The sequence below is a fragment of the Cavia porcellus genome, unplaced genomic scaffold (assembly GCF_034190915.1).
Source record: "Cavia porcellus strain 051 isolate PalLab524CR breed Dunkin Hartley unplaced genomic scaffold, mCavPor4.1 scaffold_27, whole genome shotgun sequence".
Lineage (NCBI taxonomy): Eukaryota > Metazoa > Chordata > Mammalia > Rodentia > Caviidae > Cavia > Cavia porcellus.
In genome coordinates, this window is record NW_026947510.1 from 1,151,321 (window position 1) to 1,166,120 (window position 14,800).

Here is a 14,800-nt window from a genome sequence, read left to right on the forward strand (position 1 = left end):
CCCAGGTGCTGGGATTATAGGCATGCACCACCACATATAGCTAGCTTAATATTTTAAAGAGCTCAATTAGGATGGTAGGTGGGTGTGGTGACACACATCTGTGACACTGAGCACTTGACAAACTGAAGTAGGATTGCCCACAAGTGCAAGGCCAACCTGGGCTACATAGTGAGTTCAAGGCCAGTCTGAACTGCATAGTGAGACTTGGCTTCAAAAAACTAAAAACAAAATTATTTTTCAATAAAATACAATTAGGGTAGAATGGCCATTTTCAAGAAATCAATCAGTAACAAATGTTGGCAGGGCTGTGGGGAAAAAGGAACCCTTCTCCACTGTTGGTGGAAGTGTAGACTGGGGCACTATGGAAATCATTGTGGAGATTCCTCAAAAAACTAGGCTAGAGGTTCCATTTGACCCAGCTGTTCCCCTACTGGGTATCTTCCCAAAAGAATTAAAACTTGCATAGCACAGTGTATACCTGTGTTTATAGTGACAGAGTTTTTGTTTTGTTTTTTTTTTAAAGAGAATAAAACAGAACAAAGCAGATAAGAACAAAACGATGCAGTCAACACAGGATTTTGAAACAAGACAATGGGAAATCAACAGTGTTTACCATAATGTCTCTTTTTTTCTTTGAATGGCATAGTTTTTAATAGCCAGTCAAATGGTGAATGGATAAAGATGTGGCTTTTTTACTACTCTGCCATAAAGAAGAATAAATTTGAGACATTTCTAGGAAAATGGATCACCTTGAGCCCATACTCCTAAGTGCAGTAAATCAGACACACATGCATAAACACCAGATTGTTTCTCTGGTATAAGAAACCAAAAATATAAATAAGGACCAAAATGTATAATAGGTATTATGAAATAGGAAGAAAATATTCACATGGAAAGGGAAACAAGGGAGAGGGAAGGGAGAAAGGAAAGAAGGGAAAAGTAAAAAAGAGAGAAAAAGAAGGAAACATGGAAACAAAGCTTTTGTAATTGAGGAGGGGAGGAGAATGGGAAAGAGGTCATATGCACAGTTTTAAATTCTCTATGATGAATGTGATCATTATGTGTATCTAAAATGAGTACAATCTGATTGGAAAATAAAAAATTAGTGTGACAGTGGGAACACAAGGGGTGGATGTGAGAATATGAACAATTGTCAAAATCTGGGCAAGATTATGTGTTTGGGGTCAAAATATTAGGGACACCCCTGCCATCGCCTCCCCCCAGCCAAGCTCAGTTCCAGCCGGGGCCTCACGTGTGCTAGGCTGACTGCCCAGCCCTGTCAGGAGTGTTTTAAGCGGGAAAATCAAAGCTTTAGTTCAACTATTTCTTAAAGTAGTATTGGCCGTTACTGACAGTGTTTCATGTCTGCAGGTATCTCAGGCAGTTTGAACTTTGATGAGGAGGAAACTGATGATGAGGAAGAAGGAAAAAACCTAAGTTCCCAGTCACATTATTCAGAAACAGAGAGGCCCAATTCTGCGTCCAGCCAGAAATCAACCACAGTATGTAGTTCTAACGTTTTCCTTTAGTGCTAATTTTGACTCTTTCCCCAACATATTTCTGTGTTTAGGTACCATTACATGAGGTTCCTTCAAAAGACTTAAGCCCAAATTCAGATCTTACTAATTTCTTCTGTCTCAGGTTGGCTATTTTCTTGTATATGTATGTTTGTTTGTTTGTTTTTTGAGGCAGGGTCTCACTATGTAGTTCAGGCTGACTTTAAAGTTATTTATAAAGTCTCGGCTGGCCTGGTACTCATGGTGATCCTCCTGCTTCAGTCTCCCAAGTGCTGGAATTGATTACAGGTGTGTACCAGCACATCTGGCAGGTCAGCTATTTTAAGGCTATAGATAGATAGATAGATAGATAGATAGATACCATGTTTGTACTAAACTTGTCCTGTGTTCCCAGGGCTCATATCCTTGTTATCTGACTATTACAATGCCTCCTTACTCTATCAAAAGACTGAAGACATTGAGGTAGATGAGTAAGCTCTGTGTTTCTCGCGGAGCACATGAAGTGTCTAATCCACCTCCCGTTCCTGCGTGGCTGTACTTCCAGACCACAGGAGCTTCCGGCACTACAGCCCCGCAGGCTGACACCCAGCTGGGAGAAGTGGAGAACCTAGAGGACTTTGTGTTCAGCCCTGCCCCCCGAGGTATCACAGTGAAGTGCCGGATAACCAGGGATAAGAAGGGAATGGATCGTGGTTTCTTCCCCACGTACTTTATGCACTTGGAAAAAGATGACAATCGGAAGGTATGAGAATTAATGTTAACCTTTTTGCTTTGTTTTGTTTTGTTTTGTTTTGAAACTGTCTAGCTAGATTACTAAACTGCCCAAGCTTGGCTCAGGCTCAAAATTCTTTGAGGCTAAGGACCACACCTGGCCCTCCCTATCATCTCTCCCTTTCTTTCTTTTTTACTTCCTCCCCAGTTGGAGATTGAACCCGTGGCCTCCAGCATACTAGATGAGTGCTCTACCACTGAGCTTCTCCCCTGTCCTGTGAGGCCACTCTTGAGAGAAATCTGTTACGGGAGATTGTCGGTGGCCTTCTGGAAGAGAACCATATTGAAGTGGCTGGCCCCATGAATCCTGTGGTGCTGTGTTCCCAGCATCTCCAAAGTGCTCACAGTCCAGCACACAGGTGCTACGCTTCCTTTGTAACCACCAGCCTAAAAAAATGACTTTTATCCATAATCTAAGAAAATAGAGCAGAATTATTCCTGATGCTAAGGGTTACACACAGGGCCTTGTGAATGCCTGGCAGATATTCTCCACAGAGTTCCCTCCCCAGCTCCAGAGAATATGTTAATGTAGGTATTTCTACCTCCTTTCCATTGCTTATTTTTGGGTGTTATTGTGTGTTCTTTGGTTTTTCTTTTTACTGTGGTTGAATATAATATTGTGGACAAAGGAGAACAGGTTTTAGGTTATAGAAGACATTGAAAATACAAAAGGTCATGTTAAATATGAAATACAGAAGTTATGATATTTTCTTTTTCATCTTAGAAATTCTAAGTTAATCCTTCCTAATAAAAAGTCTATTTTGTCCTAATACCAAGACTAAGGGGATGATTTTAAGGGCCCAGAAATGCAATAATGATAGCAGACATCATTATTATTATAACTTCTACTTATTGACTGTTTATAAGGTCCATGCATGCACTAAATATTTCAGCTCTTATCACAGCCTCCAGGTAGGATTTCTTGTCTCTGCTTTATAGATGAGGGAATAGGGCTTGGGGAGTGACGTACCTGTGCACAGTCACACTGGTAGGTGGCAGGGTGATTCAAGCCCACCTCTGTGTGATTCCAGAGTTCTCTGGCTCAGGCAATGCCATACCTGCCCCCTAATATTGTCCTCCCCTAGAGGGGTCCAGGGAGGGTGCATACAGACAGCAGTACTGAGACTGCTGACATTGCAGGTCCCAAACAACAAACACAATGAGCAGAAGCAGGCAAGGAGAAGGAGGAGGAAAGGGAAGCTGAACAGGGTCCCGCCTTGATTTAAGGAAGTCCTTTTCCTTTCGGTGTTGTGGATCTGAGCTACCCTCAGCCTTTGCATTTTTCATTTTTTTGGTTTGTTTTTGTTTTTTGAGACAGGTCTCACTATGTAGTTTATGGTTGTTTTGGTTTGGCTTTTTTCTCATTTGTTTGTTTGTTTTGTCACTACATAGTTTAGGCTGGCCTTGAACTCTCCATGTAGCTCAGAGGCTGGTCTCAAAGCAGTCCTGCCTCAGCTTCCCAAGTGCTGGGATTTCAGTGGGCACCATACCTGGCTCTTTTATTTTGAGACTGTCTTGACAGGTTGTCCATAGGACTCGAACTTGTGACCATCCTGCCTTAGCAGCCCTCAGTGCTGGTAGTACACGTGTTCTGGTTTTGGTGTTGTTACTGTTTGTGGTGCTGGGTATTGAACCCAGGTCCTTGGCACTGAGTTATCCCCCTAGGCCCTAGGCTCTCACTTAATCCCCTGCCCCAGCCTCTCAGAATGCTGAAATTATGCGTGCTCCCCACACCTCACTTGGAAAAACTTATTTATGGCATTGGATGAAGATTGTTTGTGTAGAAGACACTGGAAGTTGTAGCATAAAGTTGTAAATATAGTGGACCCTTGATTTATGAAATTGGTTTCATTGTTTGTGTGTTTATTTGTTTGATACCGGGGATTGAACTCACAATTTTGTGCTTACCAGGCAGTCACTTATGCCACTGAGCTAAATCCCTGGCCCTTTGGTTTCTTTCTTGAGGGCTGTGTATAACTAAAATTGGTTGTAAGTCAATTGGTTTTCTCAAATAATGAAAATACTTATAATGCCTTCCAAACCTCACAAAGTATCCCTTAACTAACTTTTGGTTTTTTGAGACAAGGTCTTGCTATGCAGTTCAGGCTGGCCTTCAATTTATTTTGTAGCCCAGGCTGGCCTCAAACGCATAGCAATCCTACCTCAGCCTCCCAAGTGGTGGAATTATAGGCATGTACCATCATGCCCAGCCTAACCAACCTTTTCATAATAAAAAAATGGTTATATAAATGTGTGTAACTTACCAGAAACGCCAATAATTTTCCTAGTGTATTCATCAAAAAGTTATAAACTATGTATACTTTATCAGAAGCAACAATTTCATACTGTACTCACTGTTCAAGTTGACATCTTTGGCTTGCAGGAAGGGAGGGTGAAATAGAAGATGGTTATTGTTTGCAAGGAAAGTCCCTTCCCGTAAGAACCTCAGAAATCTGGCTGTCTTGTCTTTCTCTCCTTGGGAGAGTCTTTAGCCCACTAGGGCCTGCTTGTGACTCACTAAGACTCAACCTTTTCAGAACTAAAAAGGGGTCTAAGGGCTGGCATTCAGGTTATTACTCAATACTTTGGTTGTAAGTTAAACCTTTTCCAGTTGTAACCCAAGTTGTTCAGATATGGGGACAGAGTATAACTCGAGGGTTCATTGTGGTTATATGGAAAATCAATCTAGTGAGTTTAGGGAAATTCTGCAGAGAGAAAACTGTGATACTCAACACCACTTCTCCCTACCTAGAGCATGGAGAGGGCTGGAGAAAGGGACGCAGCCCCAGTGTTGATGGTGAACTTGCTGAACCCTTGCTGCATGAATAGGTAGAACCAGGGCATCCACTTGCCTTCATTTTTTTGACTGATACTCCCCACCCCCCAGATATTTCTTCTTGCAGGCAGAAAGCGGAAAAAAAGCAAAACATCCAACTACCTGATCTCCACTGACCCAACAGATTTATCTCGAGAAGGGGAAAGTTACATTGGCAAGCTCAGGTAAGAGTAGCCTTACACCCTTTCCTGTTCTTTCTGATAAGGTTATTCTGTTTCAGAATAATCCATATCCTTTTTTCAAAATTAGCATATAGAAATGTGACAATCAGAAATCAAAAAACATTATAGCAAAATCCAAGTCCCCTCCTGGTGCCACGAGAGATCTTTGAAAAAGTGACACCGACAATCCCGGCATTGAGAACAGGCAGACAGGCCCCATTCTTGCCGCTCCTTGATGGGAAAGTGCACCTCATCATGGTGACTTTGTGTCTTGGCACCAGGTCCAACCTCATGGGGACCAAGTTCACGGTGTATGACCATGGCGTCAGCCCGATGAAGGCCCAGGGTCTGGTGGAGAAGACCTACACCCGGCAGGAGCTGGCTGCCATCTGTTACGTGAGTGTTGTCCCCACATGGGCCCCTCCCTGCCCCAGCTCCCTTCCCACATGGTCTGTGTCTGTAGGTCCCCCTCAGTTACTGCTGTGTTTCTCCATGTAGTCACGTTTTCATTGTTTATGAATTGCCAAGTTCAGTTGTTTTCATTTTTGTGTTATTTCTTGCCTTATCTGTTCTTCTGGGGTTTTTTGTTGCTGTTGTTTTGATTTTTTTTTTTTCTCTCTTTTTGAGAAAGGGTCTTACTGTGCAGTTCAGGCTGGTCTCAGGCTCACTTTGCAGCCCAGGTTGGTCTCAAATTTGGTGTGATCCTCCTGCCTCAGCCTCCTGAGTGCTGGGATTACAGGAGTGTGCCATCACGCCTGGCTCTGCTCTTCTGTTTTTGTATTGTCACTTAATTTAGACCTTCTTTTACCTCTTATCTGTTGACCAGAAATTACACTAAATTAAAACTGACCTCTCTGCTTTTACCCCTTCCTTCTTTCTTTTCCATTCTTTTCTTTTCTCTGTCTCCCTGTCTCCACTCCTTGCTGTCCTCCTCTTCCCCATCACCTCATTCTGACAGGGTCTTGCTGCATCACCTGGGCTGGCCTTGAACTGCTGGGCTTAAGTGATGCTGTGATCCCAGCCTCCTGAGTAGCCAGGGCTGCAGATACAGGCATCACCTCCACACACTCTTCTCCTCTAGGGCTTATTTTGTACTACTACCAATAAATGTCTCTCAGTCATGGCTTCACTGACCCTGCTGTCTCCTGCTTCATATTGTTAGTGACCGCCCTGTTGAGCAGGGCTGGTGTACAATATCCCACTGCAGTTTCATCATTGCACAAGCATTATGGAAGGTACCTGATCCTTAATGACTGCACACTGAGGTAGTCCATGGCTGTGATCCTGGCATTCTGGGAGTCTGAGCAGGAGGATCCCAAGTTCAAGCCCATCCTGGGCAATTTAGAGATTTGACTAGACCCTGTCTCAAAAATAAAAATTAAAATAAAGGATTAGAGAATGTAGTTCAGTGCAGGGGCTCTGGGTTCAATCCTGTACCACTACATACATGCTTACACACACTCACACACACTCACACACACATTGCATATGGAAGAAAGCCAAGCATGGTAGCGCACACCTGCTGTAATCCCCAGGACTCAGCAGGCTGAAGCAGGAGGATCACCATGATTATGTAGTGAGTTCAAGACCAGCCTAAACTACATAGTGAGACTCAGTCTCAAAAAACCAAAACCAAAAAAATTCTACTAAAGACTAAAAGACTGGGTATGGTGGCACACATCTGTAATTCCAGCACGTGGAGTGAGAGTTCAAGGCCAGCCTGAACTGCATAGTGAGATGCTGTCTCAAAAAGATAAAAAACAAAGATGGCAGAGTGGTAAGCAGCAGAAAAACAGCCTCTCCACCGTGCAGACGCTGGAATACAGCATTGTGAGGAAGACAAGAAGGAAGGAAGTGGGTTCCCTGGACCCAGGAAGAATCTGAAGTGCGAATTAAAAACCACAAAGAGCATAAAAAGAAAAACTTCAAGGAAGGAGACAGTGGTAGCTGGCAGTATCTTCCCCCTGAGGAGATGGAACTCACTGTGCGAGAGGAGCTCTTTGAACCTGGGGACACAGTCAGGGTGACAGTGATGGCTGGTGACTCCAGAGGCTTCTGCAGGGAGACGTGGCAGTGGAGGAGAGCAGTGGACATGGAAGACTGCCCTGGCTGCTGCTGTTACAAATCTAGTTCATATGGTTAAAAGTTGCAAATTAAGGTTTAGCTCAGTCTGTTGTTTTTTAGGGTGTGCTTGATGCTATTTTTCCACTATAGCTAAAATTGACATAATTGTTCTAAACAGCTTTTGGTCCTGTTATTCTATGACTGAGATTAATTAAGGGTCAAAGAATATATGATGACACAGTACCAGAGATACAGGGACTAGGCCAAACAAGCAACAACTCATCTCCAACAAACTAAAGAGGTGAAATCTTCCAATGGACTCAAAACCCGAAAACCAGCTATACCTGGAAGAAAACTCAGAGAAGTAATCATCACCTAAAGGTCCTAAATACCACCAATAAAGCAACACACCATAGGCAATTTACAGCATCATCCCAGGAATTAAACTAAAAAAAGAAAGAAAAGAAAATGAGAAAACACTTAAGCAAAGTGCAACTCCAGACATGCAGTTTGCCAAAGGCAAAGCCAGGGGGCAATGAGATGGGACAATCTGAAAGCCTCCTCCAGGTGTCTCTGAAATGGTAACAACCAAACAATTGAATGAGGCTGTGGAAAAAATGAGATCAGAAATAATCACTCAGATAACCACCAAGATTACCAAAATACATACTATCCTTAGCAATGTTAGAGCAGAGACAGAGAAGACAAAAAAAACCCAGACAAGCATAAGAAAATTACAGAAGCTCAGCATAAGAAACGGAATCCATAAAGCAGATTCAAGCAGATACCCAAGAGAATAAAAGCTCCATTGAAAGTATTCAAAGCAGATTAGGCCAGTGTGAGGACAGGATCTCAGATATTGAAGACAGGCTTGCAGTTAGAGACCAGGAAAATAAAGATTTTTAAAATAAAACCATGAAAAATCAATACAGTAGCTGCAAGATGAGACAAAGAAGAATAATTTAAGATTAATTGGAGTCAGTGAACAAGCAGAAGATATCACAAATGACATTTTAAAAATATTCACAGACATCATGACAGAAAACTTTCCTGGTAGGATGGAGGGGTTTAACTTAACAGCATAAGTGCCTCCTTGGCAAGCGTGAGATCATGAGTTTGATCCCTGTTACCAAACAAACAAAAATTTTCCTGGTAGAGAAAAAGAATTTGACATATAGATAAATGAGGCAAATAGAACTCAAATTAGAAATGATCAAAAGAGAACTATAGCCAGAAATATCATAGTCAAGATCCCAGAAATCCAACACAAGAACAGAATCCTAAAAGCTATTATAGAAAAGAAATAAATCACCTATAAAGGAAATCCCAGCAGAATTACAGCTGACTTCTCAGCACAAACTCTCAAATTAAGGAGAACTTGAAGTACACCAAGTCTTAAAAGGAAAACAGCTTTCAACTTAGATTGATGTACCCAACAAAACTATCTTTCAGAATTGATGGAGAAATAAGATACTTCCATGACAAAGAACATCTGAGGAAATTTGTAACCACCAAACCAGCACTCTAAAATATTCTGAATGACATTCTAGAAAGAGATAATAAGGACTACAGCTCTATAAACTGCAACAGAAAGAATCCACCAGTCAAGGCAAACAATTGGTGGGGCAGAGGGGAGGACTCAACAACAAGAAAATAACATAAGGATAAGTTAATACATACAAGTTATATGCCAATAATGTTAATGGTCTTAATTCACCAGTCAAAAGGCATAGACTGGCAGAATGGCTCAAGAAGCAAGATCCAATAATATGCTGCATATAAGAAACACATTTAATTCAAAAAGTAATTCATAGACTGAAAGTCAAAAGATAGAAAACAATATGCTATGCAACAACCCAGATAAAAGCAGAGGTAGCTATTCTGTTTGCAGACAGAGTGATTTTCAAGCCCAGGCTAATTAAGACAGATAAAGAAGGCTACTACATCCTCATAAAGGGAACAATCTAAGAGGAAGACATACAATTATAAATGTATGTGCAACAAATACCAGTGCACCCAGTTATATAAAACAATTACTAATGGACATGAAAAATCATATAAGCACTAACACAATTGTATTGGGAGGCCTCAATACCTCATTGTCACAAAGAGACAGATCAACTAAATAAAAAATCAATAATGAAACATTAGAACTAAATCAAACTTTTGAACAAAAGGATTTATTAGTTGTCTATAGAGCGGTCCACCCCACAACATCATAATACACATTCTTCTCAGCTGCACATGGGACATTCTCCAAAATAGACCATACACTGGCTCATAGAACATGCTTAAGTAAATGAGAAGGAATTGAAATTATCCATTCATACTATCACACCACAGTGCAATGAAATTGGAAGTCCATGCCAAAGAAAACCACCAGAACTTTATAAGCACATGGAAATAGCACCCTACGGAACAACCAGTGTGTCACAGATAAAATTAGAGAGCCCAGGGATTTAGCTCAGTAGCATAATTGCCTGCCTGGCAAGTGCAAGGTCATGAGTTTGTTCCCCAGTACAAAAAGAAGAAGAGGAAGAGGAGGGAGAAGAGAAGAAATTAGACAGTTTTTACAGTGGAATGATAGTGACCAAACAACATACCCGAACTTGTGAGACACAATGAAAGCAGTTGTAAGAGGATAATTTGTAACAGTAAATAACCATGTCAGGAAAAGAGAGCAAGGGCATACAAACAACTTAATGCTGAACCTCAAACTTCTAGAAAAATAAACAAAAAAGATCAAAAATAAAGTGTCAACACAGTCAAGCTTGTTTTAAATGTAGGTGTTCAATATTTTTTAAAAAAGAAGTTCCAAACTACAGCTGACCATACTGCTGTGCATCTATAATCCAAGCACTCCAGGAGAGTGAGGCGGGGCACTGCATGTTCCAGCCTGCGCTGGGCGTAGGGAGATGTAACTCAGCAGGAAGCCTGAGTTCACTCCCCAGTACTACATTTTTTTAAAGTACAAAAATATTTTTGTAGGTTCTTTCTTTTGAGACAGGGTCTTGCTGTGTGTTCAGGCTGGTTTCAAATACCCAGATTCATAGGTCCTCCTGGCTGTCTCCCAAGCAGTTAGGACTTTAGATGCCACGGTGCCTGGCTTTCTATTTTTGATTCTCTCGTTTTTGTTATTTTTTAACCACAGCAACATAATGAAGTCACTCTGGGTGCTATTGACATTGCCAGCATTTGACATGCCCAGAAAGTCTTGTATCAGCATCGATTGTTCTCTCTATCCTGTGTTTCCAAATTCTGCCTTGTTTTCCTGTCTCCCAGGAAACAAATGTGCTTGGATTTAAAGGGCCTAGGAGAATGTCTGTGATTATTCCTGGGATGAATATGAATCATGAGCGGATCTCCTTTCAGCCACGAAATGTAAGTAAGGGCCTATTTCATCAGTAGAGACCCATGGGAGACAGCAGCACGGAGTAGGAGAAATCATACAAGCAGAGTTGTCCCTGCAGACCCCACAGGGGTACTGGCTCGGCCCTCTGTAGAGCTGCTGCTCGCAACCTCAGCATAGGGCAGCTCCAGGGATCTTGCTGAAATCAGGGATCTAAAACCATTGCAAATGGTGGCAAAGAGAAATGTCGGACAGTGTATGAGAAGGGAAAGACTGGGTCATGTTTCGTTTTAATTCTTTGCTTGTGTTTTATCCTCTCTGAAACAGAAATATTTCCCTACTCTACTGTTTACCTGGAAACAATGAGAAAAACCCTGTTTTTACAGTTATCAGTACAGAGTGCACTGTTCCTTTTGACAGGACAACGAGAGCCTGCTCTCCAAGTGGCAGAGCAGAGCCATGGAGAACCTGATCGAGCTGCACAATAAGGCCCCAGTGTGGAACGATGACACACAGTCCTATGTGCTGAACTTCCACGGCCGGGTCACGCAGGCGTCCGTGAAGAACTTCCAGATAGTGCACGCTAACGACCGTAAGCCAGGACGGGGCTGGAACAGGAAGGGTATCCCAACAGGGTGCAGAGAGGAGAGCCTGCAGGAAGGTGTGCTCAGGGAAAAAGGATTTCTTTGGAAAGACAGAAGGCCATCTTTAGAGAAATCCACGCCATGTTGAAGAGGAGAGAGGCGTGAGAGATGGCTTGGGTGGGCTTTGAATGTGGGCATGTAGGCAGGGGAATCCAGGAAAGCTGCTTATGATTCCGGCTCAGGAGCGTGTTCGGCCCTCTCTGCCCACTGTGCTACTCAGGCGCAGTCTCGTCCTCATAGGTGAGAGCAACTCAAGCGCCACCTCTGCTTGTGATGAGCAGACACTCTTGTCGCCTCTTCCCGTCCTTACAAGTTTCCTTTTTTTTTTTTTAGCAGCACTGGGCATTGAACAGGGCCTTCACAGTGAGCTACATCCTCAGCCCTTCTTAATTTTTAGACAGAGTCTTGAGCTGGACGTGGTGGCACACTCCTGTAATCCCAGTGTTAGGGAGGCCGAGGCAAGGGGATTGTCTTGAATTCAAAACCATCTTGAATTACGTAGTGAGACCCTGTCTTCAAACAAACAAAAAAGAAAAAAGAGAGGGTTTTGCTAAGTCACTTAGTTGTGATTCCCCTGCCTCGGCCTCGCAGAGTTCTGGGATTACAGTCATGTGCCCCATACCCAGCTAAAGTTTCCATTTTACTTATTCTTTGTGCTGGGGATGGAAACTCATACACACTAAGCACGAATGCTACCACCGTGCTACAGCACTGTCCTTCCCCCACTTTTCAGTTAAAGACGGCTGGTGATGAACTGACCAGTCTGGGGTTTTGAGGTTTTTTTCCCCTGTCTACCTTAGGTTTCCCCTGATATAGTCCATGGGATATTTTTTTCAGTACCAAGGTCTCTACACTGAGCTACATCTGAGCCCTGTTTTTACTTTTATTTTGAGACAGGGTTTCATTAAATTGCCCAGGTTCGGCTCAGCCTTGCAATCCTCCTGCTTTGGCCTCCTGTGTGCCCCGCTTACAGGCGTGAACCACCACACCTGGCCTGCCCGCGTCACCTTGTAACATCCCGCTTGCTTTCTGCTTCTAGCTGACTACATCGTCATGCAGTTTGGGCGTGTGGCAGACGACGTGTTCACACTGGACTACAACTACCCGCTGTGTGCGCTCCAGGCCTTCGCCATCGGGCTCTCCAGCTTCGACAGCAAGCTGGCGTGCGAATGAGAGGCGTGGCGGCCAAGCCTGCTCCTCACACAGCTCTCGGAGCAGAAGTCTGCCCCTTCCGTGGCCCCTGAGCACATGCCCGCGTGTATGTGGGTGTGCAGATGTGTGCACAGGTGTGTCTGTCCACACATGCGCCTGCTCCAGGTTGGAGAGAGTAGCTTGGGGCACAGCCTGCTGGGTGAGCTGTTTCAGCCAGAGAACCACTTGTCAGAGCACCGTGACTCCTGAGTCACTGCCCTGCCATCTGTTTCTCATGAATAAATTTTCTATACTCAGAAATTCACAGCCTGAAGAATCAGATCAGGCTTTCACAATCTTGGGGGTTTTTTTGTTTTGTTTTTTGAAACTATGGTCTCACTAGCCGAGACCAGCCTTGAATTTGTGATCTTCCTGCCTCAGTCTCCTGAGTGCAGGGCTTATAGATGTGTGCCCAGGTCCCTGGCTTCTGGATCTTTTCCAAAGATGGACAGTTCCCTAAATTGTCTTTAGCCTTCAGGGCTGAAAAGCATGCACAGTCTTTCTATAAGAGTCTTGCTAGTCTCACAACTACTCAGATCTGCCGCTGTAGTACAAAAGTAGCCGCAGATAACCCTGCACGAAGACCTGAGGCTGTGTGCCGATAAACTTTACTAACACAGAGGAGGTGCAGGGCCACGTGTGACCTGTGCCTGCTTCGGGTCTGTCCTCAGACCCTGGCTCTTCCAGAGTGGCGTATGGTCACCAGCTGTGAGTAGAAAGTGGCACAGGTGGGGCCACGGCCCCGCAGATTTTCTTCACCAACATCTACATCTCTCTGTTGTTGGTGACAGTGACTCTATAGTGCAGTCTCCCATCAGGACAGGGAGTCACTGCGCATCCAACCAGGTGACCTCCCTGTACTGTCCCACGAGCTTCCTCACAGAAGGCAATGGCTGAAGTTTATTGCCTGAAAAGAGCTCGGGCACAGTCGCAGGCACACAGGGATTGTGCTTCCCACAGGGCCCTCTCCTCCTCCCCCACCAGGTTAGTGGATGTCACCTCAGTCGAGGTAACTGGCCAGGTTTGTGATCAGCTTTGGAAGAATATGCTCTAATGGTCTTCATCTCAGCTTAGGGCACTATCTAGGGAGGACAGGGAATCTTTTGGTAGCTGTCTTCTTTCTCAGCCCAGATGTGCTTCCCACACTCATCTGCAGACTATGTGGCAGGCAAGGCAATGCCACGTACTGGCACTTGGTTAGTGTCCTATCAAGAGAAGTGGCAGGAGAGGTTGGGTGACCAGCTAGCAGACCTGAACTCTGCAGACCTCACTGGGCAGATCTTGGACCTTCCACAGTGTCCGTGTTCTCAGGCCCCTGAGCTTGGGCCATTAGCATGAACGATGCTCCCAGGGCTGCCCTTTACAGATCTAAGACTCTTGCTAAGAGTTTCGAGTTACACACATCTCCCAGCAAACTGAGACTCTCCTGCCACTTCACTGGCCCAAAGTGTATCTGAACCCAAGAATCAACAAGTACTTCTGCACTTAGCACTGCTCAACTCCCAAGGCCTTGTGCTCTGAGCTCTCTGCTAGCCTGGGGCAAGGAGTCAGTGCCCCGTGATAATTCCTTTCTTTGGACTTTCCTTGTCTCTGCTTCCATTGTTCCTTGTCCCACATCCAGTAGCCATGTGAAAGCTAGAGATCCAGGATGAGAAGGCTGTGCCAGGTTAGGCCAGCTCATTCTGACAAGACTGCTTTCCATCTCAGGCAAAATCCCATCAAGTGCCTCATTTCTAAAAGTGCCCTGAAGCCGGTTCCACCTCTGCCACCCATTATCCCAGTGAGCTAGCAAGCCACCCCTGTTGAAACAGGCTGCCTCCTCTCCAGCTTCAGGATATCACAGGGACTGGGGACCTCTAGGGACAACTCAATCTGCTCAGTCCTCTGGCTCGGAAAGCCACAGCCCCACTCCAAGTATTCTGCTTGAGTGCAGGTGATTGATTTTACAGAAATCATGTTTATACCTTTTGTATGCTACAGAAATAAAATATTTATATTAGAATACATCACCATGAGTCTCATTCCTCACAGTTTCTATTACCATATTCTGAAATAATAGTTTTCAGCTTGGCAACAGAGAACTAACCAGCTCTTTGAAGCCGGATATCCACACAGTACTTTTGTCCTGGATGGAGCAGGAGTCGACAGAGGAACAGTCTACATTCAGGAGCTGATGGAGGAACATCACTGCCACAGAGCTGGGAAGGGGCCAGCCGCAGAACGAGGGAGCCTTGAGTGCAGAGGGGTGGGGCGTCTGCAAGGGTTCC

The 14,800-nt window shown here is 44.1% G+C and overlaps 1 protein-coding gene across 3 annotated transcripts in view; it reads left to right on the plus strand.

The window, feature by feature from the left end:
* Tulp3 (TUB like protein 3) overlaps positions 1–14,539 on the plus strand; it is a 57,561-nt gene extending 43,022 nt beyond the window's left edge. For all 3 annotated transcript variants that reach the window (XM_063237667.1, XM_063237668.1, XM_063237669.1), the window contains 7 exons: positions 1,372–1,502; positions 2,062–2,259; positions 5,176–5,288; positions 5,567–5,681; positions 10,632–10,730; positions 11,119–11,290; positions 12,382–14,539. In XM_063237667.1, the coding sequence (XP_063093737.1) occupies positions 1,372–1,502; positions 2,062–2,259; positions 5,176–5,288; positions 5,567–5,681; positions 10,632–10,730; positions 11,119–11,290; positions 12,382–12,515 (962 nt within the window). In that variant the 3' untranslated portion in view covers positions 12,516–14,539. The remainder of the gene's footprint in view (positions 1–1,371; positions 1,503–2,061; positions 2,260–5,175; positions 5,289–5,566; positions 5,682–10,631; positions 10,731–11,118; positions 11,291–12,381) is intronic.
* Positions 14,540–14,800: the final 261 nt, after the last annotated feature.